General features: G+C 44.8%; 1 protein-coding gene across 1 annotated transcript in view; it reads left to right on the top strand.

The window, feature by feature from the left end:
- The window catches only part of LOC115105832 (protein phosphatase Slingshot homolog 1-like), a 35,735-nt gene extending 25,727 nt beyond the window's left edge, over nt 1-10,008 (top strand). Inside the window, exons 14-15 of the mRNA XM_029628248.2 lie at nt 3,384-4,008; nt 4,307-10,008. Of these exons, the coding sequence (XP_029484108.1) occupies nt 3,384-4,008; nt 4,307-5,407 (1,726 nt within the window). The 3' untranslated portion in view covers nt 5,408-10,008. The remainder of the gene's footprint in view (nt 1-3,383; nt 4,009-4,306) is intronic.
- The last annotated feature ends 3,047 nt before the right edge of the window (nt 10,009-13,055 follow it).

Below are 13,055 nucleotides of genomic sequence, written 5' to 3'. Positions count from 1 at the left end.
GACGGCGGCGGGCCGTGCAGCAGGGCCGGATCTTCCGGGAAGTCATCGAACAAAGTCTCTCGGACATTCGGTTTCGTGGTCATTTTTCCGCTATCCCGGTAAATCCCACCAGAGGGTGAATGGAATCATATTTCAAATGTACAAAACATCACCAATCACGACGTGGCCTTTTCTCCTAAATGGAAAAGACTTCGAAGACTTGGTGAGCATAGGTTTGGCATAATGGGCAGTTGGCCCCGAACAAGATGGCGTCGAGGCCTCATCGGTTTTTGAGTTATAGCCATTTTTCTGGGATTAAAGGTCAAAAATGAAAATAGAGCGCTAATTTGACCTACGGTGTCAGGAAAAAAAGAACCAGCCATTTATCTATCGTAATTTAATTAAGAGAAATCGTACAATGTACAATTGGTGATGTTCAAAAACATTTTTTTATTATTTTTTTAAGTTACAGATCCAGTTGCAGCGTGTTCATACAAATCTTTTTGAAGTGTGTTTCGGAGCTCTGCGATTTTCTGTAATAACACACACTAATTCAACCCTCTGTAAATAAGTCAGTTCTTAACATAGAGAAGTTTGAGTTTTAAGTCTAAGTGCCTACCCCAAGGAGGATATGTGTTCACTTTCAGCTTTCTGTGTCAGCCAGAAGTGCCTTAAAATGGTGTCATAGGTGCTGTTTCGAAGGGTTAAAAAGGTCTGATCTTTTCAAAACGTCATATGTGTGATTAGGCAACACTCATGAACTGTAAGTCAGTCAATTCTCCCAACAGATGTCAAAGAAAAGCTCTCTCTCTCTCACACACACACACAGCAAGGATGGAGTGACAAAGTGCGGTGCTTAAAGACACTCAGAGCCTACAATGGCATTATCATAATCTCTAGGCTGTGCCGAGTGCAACGAGATGCCCCGCTAGACCGTAGCTTGCTCGGTCTGAGCTCAGCGACCAAGAAAATAGTAGGCCCATAATGAAGCCTGGCCCAAAATTGCAGGTGCTTTTGGGAGACAGAGAGAGAACCGTTAAGGTTAGAAGCAGAATTTGACCGCAGGAACATTGCTGAGGTCCTCCCGATCTGTGCAAGCCTACCCTTGACCATGTGGCTTTAACCCTTAACAGTGAAAACATGTTTTTTTCTTCTCACAGTTTTCAATGACTTCTCTCCCCATAGGAATACATTGCCTGCTCCTCTAAAGTCAACCTGAAGCCTATGTGGGTTATGAGTGCCTTATGAACCTGTCTTCGATGACAGTCCATCAGGCCACTATGAGGTCTACCCGGGGTCGTCTCAGCTAGGCCTACACAAAATGTTAGAACTGGACTAAGTGTTTTAGGTTTTTATTATGGTTTGAACAGAAGGCGCTGTGAATTTTGGGCCAGCTCTGAAATATGTGATAGTTTGCTTCTAAACGAGTTGGAAAAAGTGGGTGTGGTGTCAGTTTGTATCAGTTTGGTGTCAGAATGATATCTTATTGACTGATGGACAGTGACTTGCTGGCTGACTTTTGTCCATTTGCAATATGTTTAAACAGTGAGGTACCATCACCAAAGTGATATTCTGAATTCAACCCCAACGAGCGATGGAGAGGAACCAGAATCACTACCCGCCCATCCCGAGTTCATCGGGCCAGTCAATTTCGCATTCCTGCAGTATTTTTGAGCATGTTAAATTCGTGATGCTAAATGCAAATTGAAACATATTGGAAATGGATAGCCGTGCACCTGGTGATTGGAACAGGTTACCAGGAGTACATTTTTAAAAATGTTTTTTAATGTCATTACGGGGTAGCAAGGGGTCCACGGTTGGGTAGAGAGCACCCCCCACCCGTGCCCATCCAATAGGGGGCACCCTTGTCATTTTGGACGTTTTTCAAAAAATCGTTAAATCAACAGTCTCACTTCTCCCTCATCATACATGACAAATAGACCGTCTAGGTTGATTCATGGCTTAACATAGTGCTATATATCATTTGGGCAGTATAAATGCCTTTTGGACATGGTTCACTGACTTTGGGTTTGTAAACCGACTTACCTTTGACCATCTTCTTTGTTGGCACTCCTAGATGTCCCATAAACATCACTATTGGGTCTTTTTTTCCGTTTAAATCGGTCCATATATAGCCTAGATATCAATCTATGAAGACTGTAATCAAGGAAAAAAACATCGTTTTATAACGCGACGTCATTTTTTAAAATTAAAAAAGTCGACGATAAACTTTCACAGAACACTTCGAAATACTTTTGTAATGCAACTTTAGGTATTAGTAAACGTTAATAAGCGATCAAATTAATCACGAGACGAAGTATATTCTATAGGGGTACGTCTGGAAATAATGTCCGGGTAAATCTCAACCAAAATATCCGGTCGGAGACCTGAAGTAAAAGGCTGTCTCTTGTTCGTTTGACCAAGAAACAAAGACTAGGCAAATGACAAGACTGTTGACATCGTGTGGAAGCTGTAGGTATTGCAACCTCGGCCGCATTTATTGTGGTTCACCTTTATCAATTGGTTGAAGTCGCGCATGGATATAGTTTTCCATTTTCAGTGATCAGATTTTCCTGCACTTTTCGATGAAACGCACGTTCTGTTATAGTCACAGCCGTGATTTAACCAGTTTTATAAACGTCTGAGTGTTTTCTATCCACACATACTAATCATATGCATATACTATATTCCTGGCATGAGTAGCAGGGCGCTGAAATGTTGCGCGATTTTTAACAGAATGTTCGAAAAAAGTAAGCCCTAAGCTTAAGTGGTTTTAATTAAGGGGGTTATAAGTTTTTGAAAAGATGTTCAAATTTTCAAAATTTTACTTGTGTGTCTTGACTTGTGTTACATTTGCAATATGAACAATTACGGTGGAGCGCACTCGCCATCTATTGGATCTTTGCAGTGTTACACTTACCATTTGCAATCAACTTTGAATGAAATGACGTCCAATTGAGTGGTATTGGACATAGTGTAATGTTTTGTACGGTGCCGATATGTTCCCATTCATTTTTGTCCATTTCAGGGGGGTGTTACTATAATCCTGACCTAACCCTAACCTTCATTTCAACTTCAATGGGTTAACATCAGAGTTGGAACGTCCCAAGGATCACAGGGAGCAAGGACCCTGAGATATTTAACCTCATTATGCTCAACCTAACTCGCTGCTTAGAGGTCAGGTCAAATGTGACAGTTAATTCATCACAGTGGCTGTCTAGAGGGGGTAAGGTAAGCAGTCTAAGGTTATTAGCTTATAATTAGGTTGGTAGATAGATTGCAGGTCATTGTGACTGAATGATCCTTAAGTTTTATTAGTGGCTAAGCATCTCGTTTTGTCTGTATAAAGTACATGTACTCTGTACATAGTGATGGGGTTACAATAACCATAATGTGTTCCCCAGTAAACAGCGCCACAACAAGCTGTGGAGGCCCGAGGGAGGGGAGGACATCCCAGATGAGGCGTCTGGCCAGTGTTGTGGTGGAGAGGATACCCCCGTGGAGGATGAGGCCTGGGGGGGAGAGGGCTGCAGCGCCTCCCCCTGCCGGGGCCTGGACACCCTGGACCCTCTCAACTACAATTACTACTTCAGACGGCTGTCGGACACGGCCCTGGACAGCGAGCCCTCCACCCCAGTGCGCGGCCCTCCCCTGCTGGGCATGGAAAGGGTGTTCATCGAGATCGAGGATGTGGAGAGGGACGCCCTTCTGGAGGATGAGGGCTTCCCCATGGCCCAACTGGCTTTGCCCGGGGAAGGCACTGCCGCCCAAACCTGTGGGGGCCGCCTGGAGCCCCTGGAGGACATGAGGCTACGCCTGGAGTTCAGCACGGTGGAGGAGGAGGACGAGGAGGAGGCGCAGAAGGAGGAGGCGGAGATGGCCGCCCTGGCCCGGACACCTGCAGGAGGAGAGGGAGTGACGGAGGACGAGGAGAGGAAGGATCAGGCCAACGTAAACCGCTTCAACAACGAGAACGCCAATAACAGTAACCGCCTGGCTGCCAAGCGCAGCTGCCCCGCTGCCTTCGACGTGAGTGGGACAGTAATTAATGCCTGTATCTATAAGAATTATGCTGGTTTGCTTACTTTTAACTTGAACTGGCTTGGGGTTAGGGTTGAGATATTAAGCCTATAATTGTAATTCTGTAAGTGTAATATTTCTGTCATTATTTGATCCCATTTCATTTAAGGGATTATCATCTTGTAGGTGTCATAATCTGTTTTATTTGCTTCAAGACCTTAAATAAGGTAATGTCCTTGGTCCGTTACCCTGTCACTCTCTGTGCCTGACCATGCATTCCCTCCCTCTCTCTGTTTCTTCTGTTTAGGACAGTGCTAGCACAGGAAACCCTTACAAAGTGAAGCCCTCCTACCAGTCCTGTAAAGACTGCCTGCGTCTGCCACCAGGGCGGCGCTGTGAGCGCCCGGCAGGAGGCCGCAACCACCGCCTTAACCCCACACGCCACTGCGGGGTGGTCCCCACTATCTCCATAGACCCCCCTGGCACCCACTTCACCAACACACCCACCCCCCACTCACCCTGTGCCCTCCCTGCCACCATTGCCCGCCTGGAGGCCTACCGCCAGAGGCTGGTGTCGCCCATGAGCTGTGAGGAGCTGCCCCGAGACAGACACTGCTCCCTGGAGACGGAGGACATGGACGAGCTACAGGAGGAAGAGGAGGAAGAACAGGAGCCAAAGCCAGGGAGGGAGGCGGGGACTGGAGTCATCACAGAGCTCACTTTTATGAAGCTCAGCTTGGAGGGGGAGAGGCCAGCGGGTCAGCCTCCTGGTGTGGAGTTGCAGCCTGCTGGGGTGGAGGTGGACCCTCCTAGTGGTGGAGTGGAGCCACAGCAGGAGCAGGAGGCCCTGGCCCAGCTACAGAGGACAGGGCTGGAGCTGGGGCTGGGGCTGGTGAGGCAGAGCGCGGACCAGCTGGAGAGGCTCTCAGGACTGGCCATGGAAGGTCCACTCTCAGGGGCATGGCTGTCTGAGCAGATGGACCTGAGCTTGGCAGTGGAGGAGATGGAGGTGGAGGGGGATGTAAGGGTGCATTCTGAAACCCACATCCCTTCTACCAGCTGTGTGGTCACAGCCGCAGACCCCCAGATGAACACCACCCCAGTGTCGTACCCCCAGTGGTCCACCCAGACTTGGACCCCTGTGTCCTCCCCCCATGGCTCCACCCTCACCCGGAGCTTAAGCAGTGTCAGCCTCGACAGCAACTGCGGGGGACGCCCAGGCCTGGTCAGGCCGCGCAACCAGGAGATGGAGACCCGCATGAGGCTGGCCGGCCTGACCGTCCCCTCCCTGCTCAAACGCTCTAGCTCCCTTGCCAAACTGGGAGGGCTCACCTTCTCCACCGAGGACCTCTCAGACCTGGCTGATGATCAGGCCCAGCTGTTCTTCACCGTGCCCCCAGCCCTCTGAGCCCCCATCCACCCCCTGGAGCTGACTGTGTTTCCAGTGTCTCTCTTCCAGACAGGTTCCATGTGTCTGAACCACCTGACCGTAAGAGCAGTTTGAAGGAGCAGGGAGAAATTTGCCAGGTGTCCTGGAGACATGCCTGAGAAATATTAGCAGCATGTTGGCTGGAAGAAAGAAAAATAACTAAAGATTTCCTATTCCTATTATAGACAGTATACAAAACATTAAGAACACCTTCCTAATATTGAGTTGGACCCCCCTTCCCCTTTTGCCCTCAGAATAGCCTCAATACGATGGGGCATGGACTCTACAAGGTGTCAAAAACATTCCCCTGGGATGCTGGCCCATGTTGATTCCAATGCTTCCCACAGTTGTGTTAAGTTGGCTGGATATCCTTTGGATGGTGGACCATTTTTGATGCACACAGGAAGGAAACTGTTGAGCGTGAAAAACCCAGCTACTACCATACCCTGCCAAACTAAAAAGACAAACTTTTACATTTATTTTAAGGGGAATCTTTTGTCTTGCCCATTCACCCTCTGAATGGCACACATACACAATCCATAACTCAAATGTCTCAAGGCTTAAAAATCCTTCTTTAACCTGTCTCTGACCCTTCATCTACACTGATTTGAAGTGGATTTAACAGGTGACATTAATAAGGGATCACAACTGGTCCGTCTGTCATGGAAAGAGCAGGTGTTCCTAATGTTTCGTACAGTCAGTGTACATGTACTGTCTATTTATTAATCCAAATAAGAGATGCTATTGGAGAAGATCCACTCAAAGGAGCTCAATGAATGTGTGCAACTGAGCCTCTGTTTTGATTCATGTGCCCCTGAGCATCTCGTGCCCCTGAGCAGACTGACTGTTGAAGATTGAATCCTCCTTTTCTGTATATTCCTCCCTTGCTACAAGCTGATTGTTGTGTCACCGAATAACAACTTCATCATATGAGCAGCTTCCTGCCTCTTCAAGCAAAGCGGGGTACCTCAGTCAGAACACAAGCATCTCAAGACTATTATGGTCCAATACTGTTTTTGTTGGCTTACCTCTCCTCAATGACTGGCTCAGCCAGCTCTCCTCCATTGAGGTACTTGGTCAAAAGTCCATTCATAACGGTCTAGTGTTACGCAAGCTGTCCTCATTGTCACAACTAGAGCTTCCTCATGGGGAGCAGAGCAGTAGACTGACTGGACTTATCACACATGCTATGGATGATGGGAAGAAACAGAGAAGAAATATTGAAATTCTCTTCTGGATTCATTTCTGTATCTTTCAGGTAGTTTAGAGGGAGCATATACACTTTGGTTTAGTTTTGCCACAGCTGAACTTTCACTTCTGTGCAATGGTAATAGGTACAGTACTTCAATGATCTGATTTAAGAACTCCTCATGTTTGTATGGTTTGATAGGATTTGTGGGCAACTGAAAGAGTTCAAATGGTTTTGGGACTGGATTTTACAACACTGCATTAATCTACTGTAGCACTGATAATCCTCTGCTGCCCCCCTCGTAGACCAGCTGTAGTCAAAGCCATAATGTCTGACCCCATGCCTTTTATTCATCGTCCCTGCATCACTCTCAAAAGGCAATCAAATACAGTAGGTTGATTTTCTGGCTGTTTAGTTTTGGCATTAACATGCTAGTACATACTCCCCTCCCCTTCTTGTTCACACCTTTGTGATACTGCACTGTAGAGGCTTTGTTCACCGGCTTTATTCAACTGTCAATGTGCCACAGCAACAGAGTAACATTAGACTACCGTTCTTTGTACTGCTAAAAAAAATACTAATCCGTTGATCTGCATAAGCTACACAAGACGACACCTTTGACAGTCTGAAGGCCCAGGCATAAACCTGGTACTGTGAAGTGGCCACTGGGTCGTTGCTATACATTGAAGCAGAACGACTGTTTGAACAGCTTATTTTTGCTCTCCCATTTATTGCCAGACCTGGGAGTGTCCCAGCAGCAAAGCCTAATGTGATTTAGCTGGAGCTGTTTGTGGCAGGAAGAAAGAAGCAGCTTTTCTCAGCCTTTTCCATTCGTATGGCAATGCTATCAGCCAAACTAGGAAGTTGGGACTAAAACAAGCTGAGGTGTCGGAACAGACGATCTATAGGTGCTTAGAAAGGGGTTACAATTCTGGTTTCTGTGGCAGTCTGTGGAGAGAATATCACTAGCCACTAGGAATAGTTTTGTTTACAGCAGACATGAGCAACTTCCAAAGCTGTTGTAGAGCCGCAGTACAGTATGACTGGGGCCACTGCCATCATCCCACATGTTGTATCACCAATGTTACATTAACTTATCTTCCTTATTTATGATTGAGTATTTATTTGTACATGTTTTAATTCTATAATCTAATATGCATTTGGTTGAGTTCTTTGTGGCCAGCCTAAGCTTAATTTGCCACACGGGTGTTATTATGCTTTGAAGTTGTTTTGTCTGTTATAACTACTGCATTTGGCATGTTGAGTGTGCAAGGATAATGTGTGATGGCAGTGTGTGTGCAGGCGCATGACAATATATAGATTTTATTACCACCATGTTTGTAATATGAGTGCGATGGGAAAGGTGTCTGTGTGCAAAATAACTGTTACTCCTTATATCATTGTCACTGATGCAATGGTCTATACTATACATCATGTAGACTGGATTGCTCTTGATTTGGGATAACAAAGAAAATGAAAATCACTCTTAATCAGCTGATTATATCGCGGCATGTGTTACATTAGTAACTTTTGTTAGTGTTTGTTACTCCGAGGTACTGGTCAAAGCAATTTGCAATTAATTTAGGTTCAAGTCACAATAATGGCTTGTGTTCTGTGGTCAATGAACACTGGCTGAGCTTAGACAGGCAGCCCAGTTCAGAATTATATATATTTTTTTTCTCACTAATTGGTCTTTTGACCAATCATGTCAAATATTTTTGAGAGCTAATTTGATTGGTCAAAAGACCAATGAGTAAAAAAAGAGATCAGAATTGGGTTTCCTGTTTGAACGCAGCCCTTGTGGCTTTTGAGTTATTGCACTGTATGAATTTCCCTGTGTTCACTGGTGGGTTTTCAATGATCAAAGAGATTCCCTCACAGGTAATACAATTATTTGAATGGAATAGGGATTTGTCTCAAACTGACCCCTGTCCCTTCACTTTTAATCCAGTTCAGCCTGGTCTACCACTTGTGGTTAGTGTGGTCACCATTTAGAGGTGATCATTTGGTGCGCGTTATTCAAGCCTACTGTTATACTACCTTCATGTGGCTGTTATAAGCTTGATGTAATTTATGACATAATGGGTTATAAAAGTTTACAGAATATCCTATAAATTCAACTTTTTATTTCATGATACTGTGACAGGGTTGTGATGAAATTATTATGTTTGGTTAGCCAGTTGTGCTTAGCTTTAGGCCATGCTCATAGCAGTGAACAGTAGGCTGTGTGGTGGATTTAAGTGCTGTCAAAATGAGCGTCTTCACCAAATGCTCCATCACCACTGATGCTATGCTTAAAGCTACTGCACTAGGTTTGATTGTTTGCATCATTTGTTTTTGAGTGTTTTATATTTCTACATACGTGCCTTAACCATGGCCTTAGCTCTGTCTGGCCTAGCTACATCGCAGGCTTAACCCTGGCCTTAGCTCTGTCTGGCCTAGCTACATCGCAGGCTTAACCCTGGCCTTAGCTCTGGCTGGCCTAGCTGCATCGCAAGCTTAACCCTGGCCTTAGCACTGGCTGGCCTAGCTACATCGCAGGCTTAACCCTGGCCTTAGCTCTGGCTGGCCTAGCTGCATCGCAGGCTTAACCCTGGCCTTAGCTCTGGCTGGCCTAGCTGCATCGCAAGCTTAACCCTGGCCTTAGCTCTGGCTGGCCTAGCTGCATCGCAAGCTTAAACCTGGCCTTAGCACTGGCTGGCCTAGCTGCATCGCAAGCTTAACCCTGGCCTTAGCACTGGCTGGCCTAGCTGCATCGCAGGCTTTGCAGAGTCATTGTGAATGGAAAGGCCACTTGCCCTCTGCCCCCATAATAATAATCCTGTTGCTCACACAAACCCACAAAGTACACATGTTCACACACAAGCTCTCTCTCCCACATGTGCATATGCTTGTCAAGCTCATCAGTTGCTAGGGTGATCTATTATTGAAACCAAAGTTTGAGGGGTTTATTTGGACATATAAGCACAGAACCAAGTCTTATCTACATTGCCAGGCATCTTAGGGTTCATTCACCTGCCCTTACTGACAATCCTTTAACTGGTCAATGCTTTGAGAGCGATGGAAAAAGCTGGATAGGGAGACATAGGAAGAGGGGGATAATTACAGTAGTTCATGTCAAGAGTACAAGTGGCCATCTTTCCTTGATGTTCACCCCTTACAATAAGATGTTTTTGCATATAAGCCAAGGCATGAATGAGTGAAACCATCTAAAACATACATAATCAACTTGAGTGATTTTTGTAACATTTTAATTTTTTTAAGCTGTGACTTATTGTTTGCACTGGCTGTGTTGTGTGATGCCCTTTTATCTGTTTTTATTGATTTTTTTTAAACATTTTGTTAAGGATGTCCAGTCAATGTGCATCATGGAAATAAATAATTTCCTCTATTTTCTGGCCTGTACTGGATCATACTGAATGGAGAGGAGACAATCATCATGTAACACTTGCATTGCAAATACATGCACACAGACCATTGGTGTATTTATTGAGTTAGTCAAATTAGGTCATTGTGATATCACGGGATGGGCAGGGAGGAGAATGGGAGACTGGTGACAGTGGAAGAAGGATCCCTCCAACAAAAATACTCTGTAGTCCTTCAGAGCAATAGGCTAGACAGACAGGCCAGCAGGCCTGCCGCTTTCACAACTGACAGGTGAGTGCCTCCCTACCTCTGCTCCTCAGATGACAATGAAGCAAATGCTGTAACATAACAGACACAGACTTTATGCATAGGTTAAGTTGTATGTGTGTTCAGTGTTGCCCTTTTTATTATACAAAATAGTGTATTTGGTGGAATATGAAGCTAGTCAGGTGATGTGTTGATAATACTGGACCTGGGTTTGGGTTAAACAGATGAGAAGAGCAATGTTAGTCTCATTTCTCTGGGGAAGCGAGCAGAGCAGCATATTATGTGATGATATTCTGAGTGACAGACACATATTTTAGCATCCACGTGTCAGTCAACTTGGTGCCTCAGTTATCTATGTCATGATGTAACTCCTGGGTAAAGGTATCGACACACTCAACCATCCACTCTGTCCATGGCCGTGATGATTCAGAGCTATATTCAACTCCATTTTTGCACCTCGATGGGCTGTTCTGAAGTTGGCCACAAAGGTATGTGTTCTCTTATTTGCTATTTTGAATGGTGCATCATACTAGGCACTGGGACTGTTTTTTTTTCTTCTTCCCAGAACAGTTTGTTGGGACTTTCAGGAGTTGCTAATAGTTTGTTCTCTCGGAGTCACACGTCTCTCATAAATGCTCGGTGTCCTTGCATGATAGTAGAGAAACAAAGAGGGGGATATTTGGGTGAGGCTGTTGTCACAGTTGCCAGCTGCTGCCACGAGAAGATCCTCTACCCTGCACACATCCATCTCAATAACACCTTAGATACAACCCTGTAATGTTATCTAGTTGCGATAACTTCCTACCAACATTGTGAGAATAGAATAAATGAATTGAACCACTCATTCCCTTTGATACAGTACAGTATGTTATACACAGTGGGTGGTCATGATTACTTAAATGAACTGCCCAGTGAAAATATAACTTAAAACATTTCTAATTCTGTTAACTCCTATCCAAATAATGTTGTTGATGTGTACTATACCAAAGCATAATTTGGTATAGGACAAGAAAAAAACACTTTAAAAACCCAACCTCAAACCTGTATCTCAAACAGGCTGTCTAAAAAAAAAAAGCTATTTCCTCATAGAATATATAATCACTCTGAGGTGGATGAGCTGGCCAATCAGTGGACTACTTGCATGAACATTTTTAATGACCAGTATACTCCCACACTATTCTGTTGGTTGGGTACGCCCACACCATTCCACAACACAGAAAAGCTGCTTTTTAAAGGTGCACCTGGCAGGAATCACTCCGCCATTTCCTGGTTGCAAAGATTTTAATAGTTTTCCTAAATTCAGTTTGTGACAAAACAAGCAAGTAAAGTGTAGAGAATCATTGTACCATCTAAACTGCTGTAAAATATATTTTCAGGTGTTTGAAGCTGGTGTACAAAAGAACGAGAAACATAGAAATGGCACACATAGAACAGATCTACCACTTCTTAGACTTGTTTTAAAAGAGAATGACAGATCATACGTGAATTTGATTGGGTCGCCCAAAAAGTTAAATATTGCAGCTTTAACATTCTTAATGACCATTTTTTTTAAGGAAAACTATTTCACTCGTAAGTGATAAGTTCTTATTTCATAGAAATCTGGAAACACTGGGCAGTTACTTACATAGATGAAGGTTAAAAGTTGTCAGACCTGTTTAGATCACTTACTTCACTTAACAGCTGAGCCTAAATCAAATGCAAAAACCGATTTCATGGCTAATTCTACCATTATTAAAACATTGATCACTGCAGGCCTGGGTTTAATGCAGTATAACTGATATTGTCTGGGGGGCTTACTGGAATAGTCTCTCAGCACCACTTAAGCCTGAAAAACCTGAAGATACCTGAAGGATTAGTGATGCAGGGTCAAGAGGTTCAGTCACCTGTCTGTCCTCAATCACTTCACCCTGCGGAATCAAACAGAGCCTGGAACATGGACATGGAATTAAAGTCTACAGGGTGTCTTCGTTTTTGGTTTCCTTCCATTATAAACCATTAGAAACGTCCCTTTTTCAGGACCCTGTCTTTTGAAAGATAATTTGTAAAAATCCAAATAACTTCACAGATCTTCATTGTAAAGGGTTAAACACTGTTTCCCATGCGTGTTCAATGAACCATAAACAATGAACATGCACCTGTGGAACGGTCGTTAAGACACTAACAGCTTAGGAAATTAAGGTCACAGTTCTGAAAACGTAGGACACTAAAGAGGCCTTTCTACTGACTCTGAAAAACACCAAAAGAAAGATGCCCAGGGTCCCTGCTCATCTGCGTGAATGTGCCTTAGGCATGCTGCAAGTAGGCATAAGGACTGCAGATGTGGCAAGGGCAATTAATTGCAATGTCTATACTGTGAGATGCCTACAGGGAGACAGGACGAACAGCTTGACAACGTGGCAGACCACGTGTAACAACACCTGCACAGGATTGGTACATCCAAACATCACACCTGCGGGGCAGGTACAGGATGGCAACAACAACTGCCCGAGTTACACCAGGAAGGCACAATCCCTCCATCAGTGCTCAGACTGTCTGCAATAGGCTGAGAGAGGCTGGACTGTGGGCTTGTAGGCCTGTTGTAAGACAGGTCCTCACCAGACATCACCGGCAACAACGTTGTCTATGGGCACAAACCCACTGTCGCTGGACCAGACAGGAATGGCAGGTGCCTTGGTGGAAGAGTGGGGTAACATCTCATAGGGGCGGCAGGTAGCCTAGTGGTTAGAGTGTTGGACTAGTAAACCGAAAGGTTGCAAGACCGAATCCCCGAGCTGACGAGGTAAAAATCTGTCGTTCTGCCCCTGA

The sequence above is a fragment of the Oncorhynchus nerka genome, linkage group LG22 (assembly GCF_034236695.1).
Source record: "Oncorhynchus nerka isolate Pitt River linkage group LG22, Oner_Uvic_2.0, whole genome shotgun sequence".
NCBI lineage: Eukaryota > Metazoa > Chordata > Actinopteri > Salmoniformes > Salmonidae > Oncorhynchus > Oncorhynchus nerka.
This window is presented reverse-complemented; position numbering and strand designations above follow the sequence as displayed.